The 19826-nt window shown below is 39.5% G+C and overlaps 1 protein-coding gene across 3 annotated transcripts in view; it reads right to left on the bottom strand.

The window, feature by feature from the left end:
• The window catches only part of Swap70 (switching B cell complex subunit SWAP70), an 82212-nt gene extending 65516 nt beyond the window's left edge, over nucleotides 1–16696 (bottom strand). For 2 of the 3 annotated variants that reach the window (XM_074041137.1, XM_074041139.1), the window contains exon 1: nucleotides 16524–16696. In XM_074041137.1, the coding sequence (XP_073897238.1) occupies nucleotides 16524–16622 (99 nt within the window). In that variant the 5' untranslated portion in view covers nucleotides 16623–16696. Of the gene's footprint in view, nucleotides 1–8311; nucleotides 8609–16523 lie in introns of those variants that run through there. The other variant, XM_074041140.1, reaches the window with a different exon arrangement.
• Between the last annotated feature and the right edge of the window lie 3130 nt (nucleotides 16697–19826).

The raw sequence follows: 19826 nt of genomic DNA, 5'->3' as shown, positions 1-19826 counted from the left end.
TCCATCATTCTCCTAAGATTGTATATTTCTGAGTGAAAAGCCCATGTCTTATCCATCACTCATGCCCATGACAACACCTACCACACAGCCTGATACCAGAAGGCTTCAGTTAATGCTGAATGAGCTCTTGCTAAAAATTCTTTTAACAGCAGGTGTGGTGATACATACCTATAATCCCCACACTCGGTAGGCTGAGGCTCCAGATTTCAAGACTGGCCTGGACTCCATAAATAGTAGACACTGTCTCAAAAAAATCATTCTTTTAACAGTAAAACCTTAAACTTTTTTTTTTTGGTGGAATTGGGGTTTGAACTCAGGGTTTCATACTTGCAAAACAGGTGCTCTACTGCTTGTGCCAAACCAGACCATTTTAATCTGGTTATTTTGGAAATGGGATCTCGAGAACTATTTGCCAGAGCTGGCCTTGAACTATGAATCTCCTGATCTCAGCCTCCCAAGTAGCTAGGATTACTGATGTGAGCCACAAGTACCAGCTAAAACCTTTTATTTTAAAAATAACAGAAATCTTTTAAAATATCACACTCCTATCTCTTTACTTCACAGATAAAAAGACTGGGGGTTGACCTAAATCACAAAGTAATTAGTAACAAAGCAGGGACGACAGTTCAAGTCTTCTGCCTGCCCCATAATAAGGACCTGAACTGGAAACATTCCCCTTCTGCCTAGTCATGTCCTTCAGGACGGAGTCATTCTTCATAAACTCAAGGAAACCTTCACTAGCCCACCGTGCCCAATGAACCCTTATTCAGTATTTCTCTGTATTCTGTTTCACATGCTAGTGGGATCTCAATTACCTACTGAACCTCGGTGATGGGGAAACTCTGCCTATTGTTTTTCTTCTGTCTTCTTCACAGTGACTAGCATGGAGCTAAGGGAGGACTCAGTAGGAGCTTAACATTTACAGATGAAGGCAGGGAATACACTGCAAAACATTTGCTGTGATGCTGGCCATGGAATTCATGCCATTGAGCTACATGAATGCAACCGGGGTACATTCTAACTGACCACCTATCAAGTTATTTTGGCAACTCACCAACTTCAGAAACTAAATAGAAAATACTAGTAAATTTGACCACATAAAAAATTTTTTCTTTAAGAAAAAAGATGCCACAAACAAGGCAAATAACTCCAATATTCAAGTCATTTTTTAGAAATTAATAAGAAAAAAATAACACCTACTAGAAAAATGGACAATGGACATGGAAAGAAAATGTACAAAACTGGCCAGGCATGATGGCAATCACCTGCAATCCCAGCTACTCAGGAGGTTGAGATCAAGTGGATCATGGTTCAAGGCCAGCCTGAGCAAAAAGCTGGCAAGATTCCATCTCAACAAAGAAACTGGGCATGGTGGTACACACTTGCCATCCCAGCTACACAGGAGGCATACGTAGGAGAACAGAGGACTGCGGTCCCAGACTAGCTCAGAGCAAAAACTCGAGACCCTATCAGAAAAGTAGCTATACCAAAAAAGGGCTGCACATGGCCCTGAGTTCAAACCCAAGTAATACCAAAAACAAATTTAAGAAAAGATAGAAACTTCACAAAAGAAATGAAGGACTAATAAATATATCTCTCAAGTTCCAAATGAGATTCCCAGGACCTTTTATTCTTAGGTTGTACTGCTGAGGCATAAAACTATTTGTTGCATATGATTTGGGCCACAATATGTCCTTCCATTTGTCCACTAAGAACTCTTTTTAAATGTGGTTTTGGTTGTAGCATTTTAAAGGAAACTATACATAGTATATGAAGTTCCTCCTCTGAATGGGTTTCTTATTTACACATGGAATTTCAGATCTTTCAGCATCCTGTAAAAAAATTAAATTCTACCCTTTCCCCTAGTTCAAAAAAGAAAAACAAATAAAACAGGAAAAGATGTTTAACCTCACTAGTAATCAAAAGAATGCAAATTAAAAGAACACCTGCCTGACTAACAATACCTGGTATTTGAACAGACAGATACAAGATGGCTTTCTTGACTGCAACACTACTAACATTTTGGGATGAATAATTATTTGTTTGGGGGTGTCAGGGGAGGTGTCCTACGCACTGTAGGATGTGTAGCAGCATCCCTGGAAGAAAACAACATCTCAAAAATCTGTGAATAAGAAAATAGCAAAACAAAGGATGATATATTAACACAGTGAAACAGTTCACTAGCATCAGAAAGGACAGTGTCTGTATCTATATACATTGATATAAAAAGATAGATTACAAAAGCATATGAAATATGATCCTACTATATAAAGGGATACATATGTCAGTGTATTGTGTGTGTGCAGATCACATATTGGGGGGTGCTGGGACAGACAGTCACTGAAAAGTTAACTGTGCATCTCCGCTTGGTGGTGGACTTTCAAGTGTTTTATCTTCGTCTCTATGATGTATTTTTTAATATTCTATGTGTTATCTTTATGATCAGAAAAAATGAAGCTTTTATATTTGTGGAAAATAAATAAAATAGAGCTGGGGTTTGCTATGGTCTGCATGTGTCCCCCAAAATTCCTGTTGAAGCTTAATCACCAATGTAACAATATTAGAAGATGTGTGGCCTTTAAGAGATGATTAAGTCATGAAGGCAAAGACTTCATGAATTTAAATAGTGACCATATTTAAAAGAGGATGAAGGGAATGCCGTAGTTCTTTTTGCTATTCCGCCAAGTGAGGAAACAGTAGCAAGGCACCATCTTTTTTTCTTTTCTTTTTCTCTCTTTCCAGTGCTGGGGATCAAACCCAGCACCTCCAATCCATTTTGCTCTGGCTACTTTGGAGATGGGATCTCACAAACCATTTGTCCAAGCTGGCCTCGAACAGATCCTCTCAATCTCAGCCTCCCAAGTAGCTAGGATTACAGGTGTGAGCCACCAGTGCCCAGCTTGCCAAGCTTCTTGAAGAAGTCACACTAATTGGCAAAAAAGTCTCTCAATCTGGGATGCCCTCCTTAGATTCCAGTCCCCCTCCACCATAATATAGCACAAACAAATGTCTTTAAGAAAACAAATCACCTGTGAGAAGCTCAACTGAGCTTTCCTGTCACTTGCACTACTCTGTAAATTCCTAAAAGAAAGGGTCTATATTTTATTCATTTATACAACATCAAAACCCAACAAAGTACCTGATGAGAGAGTTGTCCAAAAATTATTTTCTAAGTTAGAGCCATTTTAAATTTTTCAAGGATTTTTTTCTTTTCTTTAGCTTCTCTACCATCTTTACCTAGGTCTGGGTTTGTGAATTTATTTCACTATACTACCAGGCTTCCAAAAAAGAAACTTTTAATTGGAACCTCTAATTCAAATTACTTTCAAAGTAAAGCACAGTGCCTCCATTTGTTAGTAATACCACCAGAACTCAACTTGTCTGGTCTGAGATCCAGTAAAACTTACGTATAGACCTCTGAGGAGACGAAGAATTAAGTGTGAGAGAGCTCTACAGCAGGAGAGAAATTAGGTAGCTCAATTTAGTACACTCTTGTCCAAGAGAAAATCTGAAGCTACAGTGTATACTCAAGGTGTACACTCAGATCTCAAATCTGAGGTTGACCTCTGAGGCCTCACCTTCTGACTCCCGATTCCTATGGCTCTATAAAACGCCTTCTATCCCTACCAATGTCCTGATCAATCTCCTGAAATTGCTCAAGAAAGGATTCTGCAGCAGACATAGAAATGTAGTACTCAGATGTCCCCTCATGAAGGAATCACTGCTGCCTAACTACAAGGACTGCTGTGAGCTGTCAGCCTCCTGCTTCCTTTGGGTCCATTCAGCCATGACATCACTAACAGGCAATCTGCTCTAGAGTTCCTAGTGGTGCCATGTTTGTAGTATGGTTTGACAGCTTCTCCCCCAATCCTGCTTACTCTCCCACCCACCCACATAGGTGTTTCTTTCCAATGACACTTTTTCACTCTTATCATTGTCTCAGCATCCACTTACTGGAACCTAAATTAGGATAGATAGCTTCTGGACAAGTCATTCTCCCAAGTTTCTGGCACTTGACAGTCTGGAGATGTTTTGGTCCCATGACATACCATCTTCAGTTCTTCCAAGGTGCCTTTATAGAATCACATCTCTGACCTCTCGTCCTCTCAATCTAGACATTTCCCAAAGCCCTACATTTGGCCTTGAGTTCGTCTTTCTCCTTATTCTTTTCCTAGAAAGTATCATTTTAACAACTTTAAGTCACCTGTATGCTAATGATTCTCATCCCTTTCTGATCTTGACCTCTGAAATGAACATTGGTTCCCATCACTAACCAATACTAGAGATTTGCACTCTAAATGTGCCTAATACAGCTTACGGAGGACTCACTGCCTTTCTCCCCCAAACAGTTTTGCCACACTGATTCTGACTTTGCTATCAGCATTCCCTCAACAAGAAAAAAAACCTAAGAAATCTCTTGCTGTAACCTTTTTTTCTCATAGTTTGACTTCTTTCTGGATCTAACGTAGCCCTAGCCAAAGCCAATGCCTCAGTGGCTCTGGACAGGACAATGTTGCATATGGAGAGTGCCTAACATAAAGTGTTTATACTGAAACTTCAAATTCATTCAATGCTTTGTAAATTATCAACATCAGTGGTTGTAGTTAATAAATTAACATTAGAATTTCTTTTGTTACACAGAAAGGTTGTTGAATTTATCTATTCCACCTATTATTCATCCTATTATTATCCTATTATCCACCTATTATTCATGGGGGATGTGGTCCAAGAGCTCTGGTAGATGTCTGAAACCACAGATAGCACCAAACCCTATATATACTATGCTTTTCCTATAATTATATCTACAACAAAATTTAATTTATAAAGCCAGGCACAGTGGCTCATCTCAGTAATCACAGTTACTCAACAGGCAGAGATTGGGAGGATGGCAGTTCAAGGCCAGTCCAGGCAAAAAAGTTAACAAGACCTCTATCTCCACCAATAAACCAAGCATAGTGGTGACACAAAAAGAGATTAGTAACAATAACCAATAACAGAACAATTGTAACAACATACTTTGATAAAATTTATTTAAATCTATGTGATCTAAAGATCACAGTCTGAGGCCAGCCCAGGCAAAAAGTAGGAGACCCTATCTGAAAAATAACCAAGGGAAAAAGGGCAGGGGGTGTCACTCAAGCAGTAGAACACCTACCTAAGCATGAGGCCCTCAGTTCAAACCCTGGTACTAAAAAAGAAAAAATGTCTGATATTCTCTTTATTTAGAGAGCTATCCTTACTATCTCATTTTGGTGAAATATGAAAAATATCTACAAAGACTTCTTTCTTTGTTCATTTCGTTTTAAGACAGGGTCTCACTATATAGCTGAGGCTGGCTTAGAACTCTTGATCCTCCTGCCTCAGCACCCCCAAGTGCTGGTAGTACAGGCATGCACCATCATGCTTGGTTTATAACCAGGCTTACTTCACTCTGATCCCTAACCCCGTTTTTAAGTTAGACTTTTTTATTCCTTCACAGGAACAACTTCCACCACAAGAGTTAACAGAAACACAACAGGAAAGATTAGGAACAGAATACATGCCAAATGCATGAGAACAAACTACATCTTTGCACACTGTGTTTCACACAATAAAAGAAAGCCCTTTGCTGCTTTACATTTTTAGCTGACTGCTGATAGTTGCTTACTTTTGCAACTATCAAGGTTAAAACTTTTGGGAGTAAATGCCTACATTGGAGCAGAATAGACAATATTTTCACAAGATATGCAAACAAATCACAAGGTGAAGAATAAGAAGCATTTAATTGAAAATCTGTCATTAAGAAAATAAATACTCAATCTACCCACACTGTCCCTCTAAAAGTTGTTTTCAATTTGATTCTCACTAGAGTTGTAAGCTCTTTTACTTTAGAAACAGACAAGTTAAACACACATACACATACACACACACACACACACACACACACACACAAAGCTGTTTCTAAAAACAACAGGATAAAAATACCAAGCCAAAAAGCTTATTTCAAGACATTTCCAGCACTGACATATAATTCACATTGCAACCATAATTGCAAAGTAAAGTTACAATAGATGCTACAAAAATATCACCAGGCTTTACTATATTTAAGAGGAAAACACATTACATTATGAATGTTAAAGCACACTGTGACCTCTGGAAGAAATAATGGTTACCCAAGGGTTGGGAAAAATTTTGTAAATTTTTTTTTTTTTTTGGTGGTACTGGGGTTTGAACTCAGGGCCTCACACTTGCTAGGCAGGCGCTCTACCACTTGAACCACTGCACCAGCCCTTTTTTGTGTTGGGTATTTTCGAGATAGAGTATCTCAAACTATTTGCCTAGGCTGGCCTCAAACTTCTATCCTCCCAATCTCTGCCTTCCGAGTAGCTAGAAACACAGGTGTGAGCCACTGGTACTCAGCTTATAAATGCTGTTTTGAATCTTATGGATGAACTATTTTCAAAAATTTCCTTTTATGTATATAGTTGTCTAAATAACAGCCTTCATTATTGTATCCTCTTGGAATTGCATGTATTTCTAAGTAAAACTGGAGATTCAGTATCTTTCAGCAAGACCAATGAAATGCTAAGTAATATGAAGATAATTTTTAAATGCCATAAGAAAAAATAATTATTGCCTCTACTTCCAATAATATATCCTATACTGATTTTCCATTATGACTTCTGCAAACTTCTAACATGACTAAAAGTAACAATGTCTGTTTCAGATGGCACATCAATGAAGTCATCCACACACAGATGTCTCTTTAAAATAAATAACAGACAAAAAAACAAAAAACATCAAAATCAAACCAGAGAAAAGTTTCATAAAAAAAATTAAATTCTATTCAACTGTATTTACTCAGCCACCTATAAATATCCAGCACTTCATTATAAAGAAAAGCTTCAATTTGTCTCACTAGTTTTCAATCTTCTATTAGTTATCAGAGAGTATAACAGAATTGCAATTCAAACCATGCAATCAAACTATACAGTTGGTTCTAAGAAATAAATATTCACAAATATAAGTTTAAATGCAACTGGAGAGTGTGTTTCTGGAGGTTTCTTTCCCCATATTAGCCTACTGTTGTATCAGCTGGTAACTAGATCTCTACACTTCTAAAAAGTTTAACTTAAATAATCACTAGTTTATTGTCCCTTTGTACACCAGCAGCAAAACACAGTAACAGCAAATCCGTAATATTAGTGACGATAAAATGATGAGTTGCTTCCAACAATCCAGTTGCAAATTAGGCTAACACAGCTGATGACTTCTATGGGGGGTGCATAGAGCGGGTGTAGAGGAAGGCCTGTGCAGCTCCAGCTCCAAAACAGGGAGGAGCCAGAAATGCCACAACTGGAGCCAAAGAGATGGAGGCCCCCTCAGAGGGTGCACGATTGCCAGGAAAAAGCCCAATGAGATCACAGGGAATTTGAGAGAAAGAAGAATTAAAAATCAAGATAAGGAAAGGGAGGCAGAAGTGGTTCCTCATAAGTTTTTGGGGGTGCCTTAAAAAACATTCAAGAACACTAATGACCTGCAATGACATTATGCCCAGTTGTCGTTTTCTTTTTTTCTGATACTGGGATTTGAACTCAGGGCTTCACACTTGCTAGGCAGGCACTCTACCACTTGAGCCATTCTGCCAGCTCTGCCCAGTTGTCTTAACAAGGAAGCATTGTGACTAGACAACTACTGAACATCTGTTTCTACCACAACTTTGTAAGTTACAAATGGGTTTTACAATCAGTGTATACATGTTTATTCTACTGACAAATCTGATGAAAGTCTGTGTTTCCAACACTAAAATAGTATCTTACTACATTATCAATTTTGTCTCTAAAATTTATTTAGATAGTGGAGTCTTTGCTCCCATTTCCTGCGTGGGCAATAGAAAACGCTTCTTTCTTTTCTCACCCGTTCCTCTCCTAATAAACTTTACTGTTACTTTTACTAAATCTTTGCATCTTGCTTGAATTCTTCTCCTACCAGACACAAGAACTAAGGTAATTTTCAGGACCATTTTTTTCTGATAACACATTTGGGGCCGTGACTCGGATACCAGTTGTATCACAATGTTACTCAGATACCAGATCTTATGTCTGTTTCTTCAAGAAGTGCTGAGAATTAAAAGGTTTATTATCTGAATATGCTGGAAAATAATTGAGTGGAAATGGTAAGGAAGACTCTGGGTCCTTCAAATTTTGTCTTAAAGGCATCTCACAGGATTCAAGAAATGGAGCACATGGACATAATTTATGACTTTCTAGGAACAAAAAATTCGAAGAAAAACATCATTTTGTGTGGGCATGTAGAATGGGATTGCATATACCTGTGATGTTCCAGCTTCTGTGTGTGGTTCAGAGGATGCCTGAAAATTCTTAGTTCTTGTTCACTTTCTTCATCTTCAAATGGCATTCCAGAAGCATCTGTTGCCACTGATCCATCTCCACTTGACTGGCGCCCTCTTAGCTGCCCATTATAAACACCATGTGGTTACACTGGCCATACCCAGCTAATCCAAAATAATCCTCCCATTGAAAATTCTTGACTCACTCCCATCTGCAAAGTTCCTTTTGCCATGCAAGAGTTAATACTAGTCATAATCTGTGAAGAGGAAAGGTTATGGAAAACCTCAGACTAACTAATCCTATGACTACAGAGCGTGGAAAAATTCTCCTTACTAAAGTATGAAGCTCAACGGACTTGCCTTGGCCTAGGAGAAGCTGCATCCTGTTTTGAGCACTTCTTTCAATACACAGCGTATAAAATCACTAAAGTCGTTATTAGCAACTGATATATTAATAGCACTGAAAAATTTAGCTCAATAAGCCACTTCTGGGATTTTTAGTGATACTTAGCTTTTTAACACTCTCGACCAGCTGAATTTGTAGCAGTCTAAGACTCTGACTAAAACAGCTCTTGCTTGGTGCCAGCTCTCAAGAGAGGAAGCTTGAAAAATAGACTTCACACCCTGTTGTACAGATTGGTACATCCAATGTGTAACAAGGCTCTCTGTTCAAGTAAAACTGTCAAAATAAAGTACAAGATGGAGCATGAAAAAAAAAAAAACAGAAAGAGAAAAGCAGACTGTGAGTTCCCCTTCTCCCTTTTTGTCTACCTGGCCTTTGCCTATCACAACTGGTAAGGGATGGAATGAAGGGCAGAGAACAGGCTAGAAATGTGAGAGAGCTAAAACCCCAAATGCTCCTTCTAGTCCACACCGTAAAATCCCACATGTCTATGTACTGAATGTACTCAATAGGAAACAGACCAGTAAAGTTAGTTCCTGTAATGAGATGGCTTGGGTGGGAATTACAAATGTAAAGGAAATTGGTTTAAGATCATGGGTTTTGGAGAAAAAAGTTTGAAGCCAAAACTTGGTTCTCATTGAAGTCTTGGCAAACAAGTTCAACTATATCCCATGTTCTCCACCTTAAAGTGGTGGCAGTTCTATGGAGTCGAGGATTAAATGATACAAATCTGAATATACTTCCTGGATGATTGTCAAAACTACATAATACAAGTCACAGTTGATGATAAGTATTTTCGCAAGAATTATAGGTATAAAATTGCTATCTAATTTATATTAAGGTGTCACAATTTAGCACTGAAAATATGGTAAAACCAAACTAAAGACACTTGAAACAGTTAATTTAGTTTTAGCATTTATTCTATTTAGATATTTCCACATTCTACTTAACTTTAATGGTAAAAGTTATTTCATTTGATTTCCTTTCTTCATTGTCCTTCATTAGTCCAAAAATTGCACTTCTCATTTGCCTTTTGCAATCTATAAGGGAACTGCTTCTCTAAAGTATTCATGAAAACTGGCATTGCGTGCTTTGAAGAATATGCTTCAGTTTTCTTAACTTAATGCACTTCAAAATGGATGCTCGAACAAGTTAGATGCAAAAAGTTATGTTTCTAGGCAATGGCTATCTTTTACTATCTGTGGTGATAAAAACAACTCTTCTGTAATGATAAAAGGATATTTAACATTTCTCATTGTATCAGATCGCATGTAGTTTACTTTCTTTATAGGAGTTTGTCTAGTAGGAAAAATAGTGTTAAGTATTTAATAAATTACTCAATCATCACAGGAGAAAGTAGTCACTAGTCAGTATGTAAACTAGATGGTTTACAAACATAGATCTTTAACAAAGGCATCAGTGCTAACTGCTACCAGGATCTGAGATATTTAGAAGAAGCCATTTTATTTTATTTTATATTTTAAAAATACTGCAACAAATTAGTATGTATTTGTCTAATTAAATACCTACATACCGATAATAAAGTTACTTAGTTTTGCTTACACAAATAACTCTGAACCAAAGAGGTCTGACTATTCTACAAAGCTACAGTTTCCTCATATTTTTCATTATTGTTTTAAATATAACTTGATACTCATTTTCAAGGCAAAAATATAGAGCTGAATCAGTAAATTACATTTTACAATAATTACAAGAACTCAAATTTGAGAAAATCTGAGACAACTATAATTTCAAAACTCTTTTATAAAGGAAAACAGTTTGAGGCACTTTAAAACTTAATTTATGTAGGGAGAGGGTAAATGAAGGGGTAAAGGAGAGTGAATATGGTCAATGTATTTTCTATAGATGTATGAATATGGAACAATGAAAACCTGTTGAAGTCATTTTAAGCAGGGGAAGGGGGAAAAGAGAGAATAATGGAGGGAATGAACTAAAAATGTCAAAGTGAACCCCTCTATACAACTACTATATAATAATAAAAATGTTAAAAATTAAAAATTAAAAAAAATTTAGATAGTAATTGTTGTACTCAAAATATGCTATTAGTTAATAATAGAAATTACATATAAAATGTAAGCTTTTTACTACACTCAAGACCAATATTCACTTATTTCAACAGTGACTAAAACACATTTATCTAAATGAACACTATACTACAACGTAATCTTAAAATATATATATATATTTATCCCCAAGATGATGCCAGCACTTCAAACTTTTCATTACATCCCTTTGGAGAATAAATATATATTTTATTGCCTATGGAAAGGAAGAGTCAATCTAATTACTTTACAATCTCCAAAATATGTATTATGTAACAATAATAAATAAACACAAAGATAAGAGGCTATGTTTTCCTTAAAACACTCCTCTTCCTCAGTTCCAAAGTTGTCCCAAGTGGTTCTTATGTCTGACTTCTGGTCCCCGTCTCCTTTTATTTCTCTTATAACCAACTCTAGCACTCCCCAAGACTGTTGAAGGCTCTCTTTTTTTTTTCCAGGCTCAACCACCATAGTCTTTAACCAACATCCTGACACTTCTCAAGGACATCATCTCTTGGGAGTGGCGGAGTGGCTCAAGTGGCAGAGCGCCTGCCTGGCAAGTGTAAGGCACTGAGTTCACATCCTAGTACTCTCCCAACAAAAGAAAAAAAAAAATCCCAGAATATTATATATAGGTTAAAAACAGCTTAAAATCAAAATATTTAAAGAAAAAAAAAGGACATCATCTCTAGTTGAATCCCATCCATTAAGGACCTCAAAAAAATAACTCTATATGTTCAAAACTAAGTTATAATTTATTCTCTAAATAGCTTCTTTTCTTAATTTTCTAACTTCAATTAAAAACCACTAATACAGAACTGGAGGTATGGCTCAAGTGACTGAACACTTGCCTAGCAAGCACAAGGAAGGCCCTGAGTTCAATTCCCAGTGTATCCAAAAAAAAAATTCCAAACAAAAATTGTTTGCTGGGCACCGGTGGCTCATGCCTGTAATCCTAGCTACTCAGGAGGCAGAGATCAGGAGGATTGAGTTCGAAACTAGCCTAGGCAAATACTTCGAGAGAAAGTTTTTGGGGACTGGAAGAGTGGCTCAAATAGTAAAGAGGTCCTGAATTCAAACACCAATACCAAAAAAAAAACAAACCTTTTTTTTTTTTTGCATGAAGTAATCCCACCAGTGGGGTATAGCCACCTCTTCTTCTAAAATCTTATGGCCCCACATCTCTCTCACACTCAGTGTCTTCTATCCAATAATATTTCTGTATGTCTTATCTCTACCATTGGACTTTTTTAAGGATAGGTCAATTGTTTGCTTTTGCAGTGCTGAGAATCAAACCCAGAGCCTGGTGCATGCTAGGCAAGTACTCTACCACTGAGCAACATCCTCAGCTCTAGGATAGTCTAAATAATACATTTATATCAAGAGAGAGAGAGAGAGAGAGCCAGTGGCTCACAGTTGCAATCCTAGCTACTCAGGAGGCAGAGATCAGGAAGATCTGTTTGAAGCCAGCCCAACCACAAAAAAGGCATCACAAAAAAGGGATGGTGGAGTGGCTCAAGGTGTAGACCCTGAGTTCAAACCCCAGTACTGCAAAAAAAAAAAAAGAGAGAGAGAGAGAAAATGGCTTCTCTCTCTAATGATTTAGTCTCTTGATTTTTGCTCACCAAAATTTAAGCACAGATTAGTGTTTGTTTCTTCTTCTCCCATGTTTCACTATCATCACCCTTAGCACTGGGCCCAGAGCCCAACATATGAAGTGAGCATTATACCTTTCGTGAAAGTATCCTTTCTGTGTCAAAAGTTGTAAAGGTAATTCAAAAAGACAGTGTCAGAAATATTTTAGAATATTCATATAGTTTTCTAAAGTGAAAAATTTTAGCCACCATTTTGAATTTGTAGAATATGTAGTCTGCTCTTTAACAAATTACATATTTCCTCCAAGGAGATATTAATTCTTAAGGGCCTAAAAGTACTAAGCTTTTTATTAAGTTAGTATGTTACCTGGTGTACAATAAAAATACAAAAGGTTATTTTATAAATGAATCAACAAATTAAGACAAAAATTCTACCCCTAGCCAAAAGAACATCAAACTTCAAACACCAAAAAGAAGCTTCGATAAAGTTTTAAAAATATTCTCAGTCATATGAATACTGGCAAGAGGAACATGACTGAATTAATTCCAGAGTCTTTTCTGTAGACATGGGAGAGACAAAGTACAATTGCATAGATGTGCTAATGTCTTATGGCTAAAAGCTATAAATTGAGATTTTTACACCTTGTGCCAAACCTGCTGTCAAAACTCCCCTAGGAGTGGGGCACAGTTGCCCACACCTGTAACCCCAAGACTTGGGAGGCTGAGAAAGGAGGACAGCCAAGTTCAAGGCCAGCCTTAGCTACGTACCAAATTTTGAGGCCAATCTGGGCTACAGAGCAGACCCTGTCTCAAAAAAGCAAAAAAAGAGCTGGGCGCCACCGGTAATCCTAGCTACTGAGGAGGTAGAGATCAGGAGGATCTCAGTTCAAAGTCAGCCCAGACAAATAGTATTTTTGAGACCCTATCTCAAAAATACCCAACAAAAAAGGCTTGGTGCAGTGGCTCTTGGTGTAGGCCCAGAGTTCAAACCCCAGTACCACACACACATACACACAAAAAAAGCAAACAAAGAAACAAAAAAACCCTCCTAGACACTTTTCCTATTAGCAGCCACAAAAACAATTTTGAATAAAGTACAAAAGTAACACAAAAACATCTCATTTGTGTCAATTGGGAGGGAAAAAATGAAGAAACATTGGCTCAAAAAGTGTGAAATTTTTGGCAGGAAACTTATCTACTGCTTACAATTGTGCTTTTAAGCAAACCACTACATGTCCCAGAAGCTTAATCTACCATATCTATAAAACTGAGGAATAATCTAGGAAACCTGGGGAAAAGATTAAAAATTCTCTTAAGATCTTAGCCAGGCACGCCTGTAATCCTAGCTACTCAGGAGGCAGAGGTGAGGAGGATTATGGTTCAAAGCCAGACACTGGCAAAGAGTCTGTGAGACCCTATCTCAAAAATACCCAACACAAAAAGGGCTGGCAGAGTGGTTCAAGTGGTATAGCGCCTACCTAGCAAGCCTGAGGCCCTAAGCTCAAACCCCAGTACCACCAAAATATATCTATATATTAAAAAAATAACAAAAACCCCTGTACAACTATTGTATACTAATAAAACAAGGTTTTTCAAAAAATCTTTAAAAGAGAAATGATGGTTGAAAGCAAAATCAATTTAACACTGAGAACTTTTGATGCTGGCAGAGTAGTAACATGGTAATTACAACAGGAAGTAGGACGAACAGAGGGACCTATATGCCGTAAGGTTTCTACATTCTGATTAAGTGGTAAAATATTAATTCTAAGTACAGCATAAAAGTTTAGATAGGAATATTCTAATTCCCAGTGCAACCATTGAAACAACTACACAAAGAATCAAAAACTCAGTATTAAAACAGAATAAAGTATATTCAAATAATATAAAGAAGGAAAAAAAGAGAGGAACAAAGAGAAACCAAAAACCAAATAATAAAATGGCAGCCCTACATCTAACCATAACATTAACTACATTAATGTAAATGACCTAAATACGCCAATTGAAGGACAAATTGTCAGAATGAACAAAAAAAGACCCAAAGCCAGACTCACACCTGTAATCAATCCTAGCTACTTAGGAGGCTGAAACTGGGAGGATCATGGCTCGAGGCCAGCCTGGGCAAACAGTTCATGAGATCTCATCTCCAAAATAACCAAAGCAAAATAGACTGGAGGTGTGACTCAAGTGGTACAGTGCCTGCTTTGCAAGCATGAAGCCCTGAGTTCAAACCCCACAAAAAAAAAAAAAAAAAGACCCTACAAGTTATCTAAAAGAAACCACTTTAGTACTACTTTTTTTGGGGGAGAGGGGAAAACGAGCACGTGGAAGAGGAGTAAAGGAGAGGGTGAGGGAAGGTGTGAATATTATAGAAGTACACTGTACATTTTATATGTGTGTGTGTGTGTGTGTGTGTGTGTGTGTATGAAAATAGCATGACACCCACCAAAAACTGTTAAAATAGCCGGGAGAAGAAGGGAAGGAGGTTAAGAAAGCAATATAGATGGGGTGAATTTGATCAAAATACATTATGACATGTTATAAATATCACAATGAAACCCCTTTGTACAATTAGTGTATGCTAATAAAAATTAAATTTAAAAAGATATTTGAAAAATTAAGATATATGCTTTCCTCTAAAAAAGAAACCTATCCTAAATATAGTAACACGTAAAAGTAAAAACAATGAAAGGTAAAAATGCAGCTGTATTCATAAAAACTGGAAATAACACAAATCTTCAAGGATGAATAGAAAAACTATGGCACATTCATACAATGGAATATTACTTAGCAATAACAAGAATGATACACACAAGTTGAATGGCTCTCTACGGCCTTACACTGAGTAAATAAAAGAAACCAGTTTTTAAAAGGTGACATACTGTATGGCTCCATTTACATCACATGTACAAAAGGAAATCAGATCCGTGGTTACCAGTGTTGGGAATGGGAATGGGGCAGTATGAGGGAACTCTTAGGGACGAAACTGATGAACCCCTTGTTGTGACAATACATATATGACTCTACTCGTACTAAAACTTACAGAACAGGACACCAAAAAAGTTAAGTTTACTGTATATTAATTTTTAAAGTTAAATAAACAATATGTAGATTATTACCGGGGCTCTTCCAGACTATGATTCTATGAATGAGAAAAAGAAGCAAGCGAAAGGAAGGCGAGGAAGAATGCTAAATCCTACGGGCATAAAAGCCACTACTCAAAAGAGCTTCCTGATTACGAGCACAAAATATACAAAGCAAACCCAATCTTCAGAAACTCATTCTCAGAAGAGGCTAAGAAAACCAGTCATTCAGATCCAAAATGTGTATATTTGGAAATGCCTGTGAATGGCTCCTCTTGTCTGTTTCTATATTTTATACTTTCAAGTCGCTGCCAATTCCTCCTGGCTGAGTGCCACTTTCCTTGCTTGGGATTATTCAATTTACAAGTATCCCTTTATGTATACCTGACACTCTGACTTAGTGATGGGGTCTCTGGCAACCACAATAACCACTCTGCAAAAGCAGATGCCTTTGCTGGGTGCCAGAAAAATGAGGGCTCCTCACGGGGAACACAGCACACCCTCTCCACTAGTTCCCGACCAGAGGACCGCGGGCGGGTCAGAAAGCCATGGTCACTGCTCGCGATGGAGGAGCACGCTGGGGACCAGGCTCTGGGGTTCCCCCTTCTCAGGACGGCCTGCCCCGGTGCCCAGGGTGCAGCTAGCCCATGTGAGGTCTGCCCGGGTGTGGATCTGCGGACTGCAGAGGTTCTGCCCCGTGACCTTGGGCAAGTCCCGGGTTCAGCCCCAGTAAGGGGGAAACTCTGACAAAGTCACTATACCCACTCCCCCCACACAGTCCGAAAGTTTCTGCGCGTCTCGCGCCAACCAGGAAGCAGAACCGCCCCCCACAGACCCCACCCGGCCTCTCCCAGCCCCCTGGGAACCTCGAGGGCTAACACGCCCAACCGAGCGACCGCCCGAAGACAGAAGGAAGCCGAAAATGCCAAATCCCGGCGTCCGCCTCTCAGCCGCGCCGCATTCCCGCCCGCCCCTCCCTGCGGCCGCCGCTCAGCTTCCACCCCGGGAAGCGGGGAGGGCGCCCCGGTGTGGCGCGGGGAGTCCAGCGCCCACCTTGAGCTGGGACTTGGACACCTTGCCGCTGTGGTCCACGTCGAGCGCGGTGAAGGCGTGCCAGATGGCCTTAAGAAGCTCGTCCTTCAAGTCCCCCATGGCCGCGGCCCCTGCAGCCCCTGCTACCCCAGCCAGCACAGCCGGCTCCGACAGCCCCTCTGCGCCTCTGCCGCCCCTGGGCCGACGCCGCTCGCGGCGCCGTCACCTGACTGCGGAGCCCCGCCCAGGCCCCACCCCTTGCGAGGCCACGCCCCCTGAGCCGCTCGGCTCCGCCGGCCTGCGCCGTCGGGAATACTCGGCCTTCTGTCGGGTCTGGGACGGTAAACACCACCCAGATCCTTCTACTTGGTTCCCAGACCAGCTAAGGCCATTTTTAGGGCTCACGTACACCCGAAATAAATGCCCCCTCACCACCCAGAGGAAAAACTCGAGACACTGGAATGAGCCCCAGCTGGCGACCCGCCGTGAGAAGGGAGGTCACACAAGATTCCGCAAAGTTCCCAGACAAAGCCTCAAATGTCCCAAATTGGGAAGGGTGGAGAAAGGGAGGGGAAGCAAGGAAGGACCTCTGAGAGAAGGTGGTTGGTTCATTTCGCAATGATGCCTTCTCTGTAGCGGGCTCTGGGGGCACAGAGATGGGTTTTAAGGTGAGTTAAGAAGGCAGGCACCCTTTTCTTTCTAACCCCAGCTGATGAGGGTTAATACACGTCCTAGGAAGAGTTTGACCCGGTTCATGCTGCTGCTGCTGATCTTTTTCTCCTTGCATGGTTCAAAATCTAGGAGGACCCCAGCAAGTCACTCCACCCATTTTACTCATCAGAATGGGTAGGCCACTTAAAAGAACTCAGCCAAGCCTAGGGCAGAGCCATCCTGATTGTAGCTGTTCTATTCATATCTGTTAACAATGGTTACTTGAGCTCTTCCGACTTCAGATCCTCCGCATATAAAATGAGTGTGGTTGTCCCACATGTTCTAGAAAGGCTCTTCCAGTGCCAGCATTCTCAGGTAGTAACTGTTGCTGAATGACTCCGATCTGATTAAGTTACCATGCGCAGTGCCTCTCCTGTCCAATCCTAGACCAGATCAGGACAATATGGGGAGAGAAATAAATACCAAACGTTTTCAAAAGGAGGTGATTCTCAGATAAAGCGTGGATTTGTCTTCCTTTTAAAAGATCCTGTATGGCCGAGCACCAGTGGCTTACACCTGTAATCCTAGCTACTGGGAAGGCTGAGATCGGGAGGATCATAGTTCGAGGCCAGACGCGGCAAATAGTTCAGGAGAGTCCATCTCCAAAATAACCAGAGCAAAATGGACCGGAGGTGTGCTTCAAGCAGTAGGGTGCCTGCTTTTTTAAGCTAGAAGCCCTGAGTTCAAACTCCAGTCCTACCAAAAAGAAAAGTTCCTTTATGAGTCTGGCATGGTGGTGCACTGCTGTAATCCAAGCACTCAGGATGCTTAGACAGGAGGATCTCAAGTTTGAAACCCTGTCTCAAAAAAAAAAAAAAAAAAAACTAATAATAATTACATTTTTTAAAAATAAATAAAATAAAGTTCCTTTATCTACACATATTTATTTATTTATGTATTTATTCATCAGTACTAGGGCTCAACTCAGAACCTCAACTTTGCTAGGCAGGTTTTCTACCACTTGAGTCATGCCCCTACACCCTTTTGTTTTAGTTATTTTTCAGGTAGGTTCTTTCATTTATGCCCCAGGTTGGCCTCCTACCTATGCCTCCCACATAGTCAGGACCACAGGTTCACCACCATGTGGGGCTTATTAGTTGAGCTGGGAGTCCTGCTAACTTTTTGCCAGAGTTTAGCCTAGAACCTTGATCCTCCCAATCTCTGCCTCCCAATTAACTAGCTATATACTTATTAAAAAAAAAAAACAGAAAGGAAAAGAAAAGGAGGGATTTGGAAAGCGCAGGAAAAAGAAGGAGCTGCTTCAGTGAGTTTCAAGTCAAAGGGAACCTGGTGGGCAGAGGAAAGGATGGGTCAGTTGAAGAGAAGGAAGAGTCAGCTCCTCACTGTGACAGTTCTGAGCTGCTCCATTTCATAGTTGGTCAGGACTTCTTACCCTCCCACATTCTGGTTTCTGTTATCTTCCCCAATTGCAGCCCATCTGCCACTCAGCAAAAACACACGGTTTAACCTCTAATTTCTTCATGCCGACTCAGCTTGCCTTAGGTAGTGGCAAAAAAGAAGTCCTCCTAATTAATTCTCAAGGCTCAGCTTAGCCACCAGCTACCACTCCTCTTTCTCACCCAGCATCTGGACACACCAAATGTATTGCAAAGCCTTTTTTTTTTTTTAATATCCATAATCCAGATATTCTGGACTTCCAAATTCCTACTTCTCCTATAATACTCATTCTTAACAATCAGAAATATTTAAATGCAGCACAATGTCATGGAAAGAGCAGTGGTATGAAATCTAACAGATTATATTATCTTTTGCTACATAACTAATAAACTCAAAACTGAGCATCTTAAAACAATAATAAATATCATACCTCTGTGTGTGTGTGTGTGTGTGTGTGTGTGTGTGTGTGTTTCTCTCTTTTTGTGAGTCAGAAATCTAGAAGTCCCTTCACTGTTTAGTTCTCTCTAGAGGTCTCTTGGGAACATGGAGTCACAGTCATTGACAGCTAAGCTGGTGCTGGAGAATCTTGTTCCAAGATGGTTCACTCACCTCAGCAACTCCCCATGTGAGTCTGCCCACAGATGCTTGACTGTCTTTACAACATGGCAGCTGGTTTTTCCCAGTCCAAAATGATCCAAGAAAGAAAAAGGTGGAAGATGCAATGTCTCTTTTTATTTTTACTCTTTTTGTGATGCTGGGAGTCAAACCCAGGGTCTTGGGCATGCTAGGCAAACACTCTACCACTATAAAACATCCCCAGCCCTTGCTTTTTGTTTTTTGGGGTTTTTTGCTTTTTGAGTTTTTTTGGGATTTTTTTTTTTTTTTTTTTTTTTTTTTTTTAGGCAGAGTCTCACTATGTAGCCCAGACTGGCCTCAAACTCAGGATCTTCCTGCTTCAGCCTCCTGAGTGCTGCGATTACAGACACATACCATCACCACCACACCTGGTTTACAAAGACTTCAATAGACTCACTCATGACTCCAATCTACTAACCCCATTTTTAAAATTAGACTTTTTTGTTTCTCAATAAAAACAAATTTTACCACAGGGGTTAGAAAAAAGATAGTATTCCAAAAATTAAAAAATAGAAAGGGATGTCTTTTATTTGCCTAAGACAAAACATGAGAAAAGAGTTGAACCAGGGGCTGGGGTAT

The sequence above is a fragment of the Castor canadensis genome, chromosome 1 (assembly GCF_047511655.1).
Source record: "Castor canadensis chromosome 1, mCasCan1.hap1v2, whole genome shotgun sequence".
In the NCBI taxonomy this organism is placed as follows: Eukaryota; Metazoa; Chordata; class Mammalia; order Rodentia; family Castoridae; genus Castor; species Castor canadensis.
This window is presented reverse-complemented; position numbering and strand designations above follow the sequence as displayed.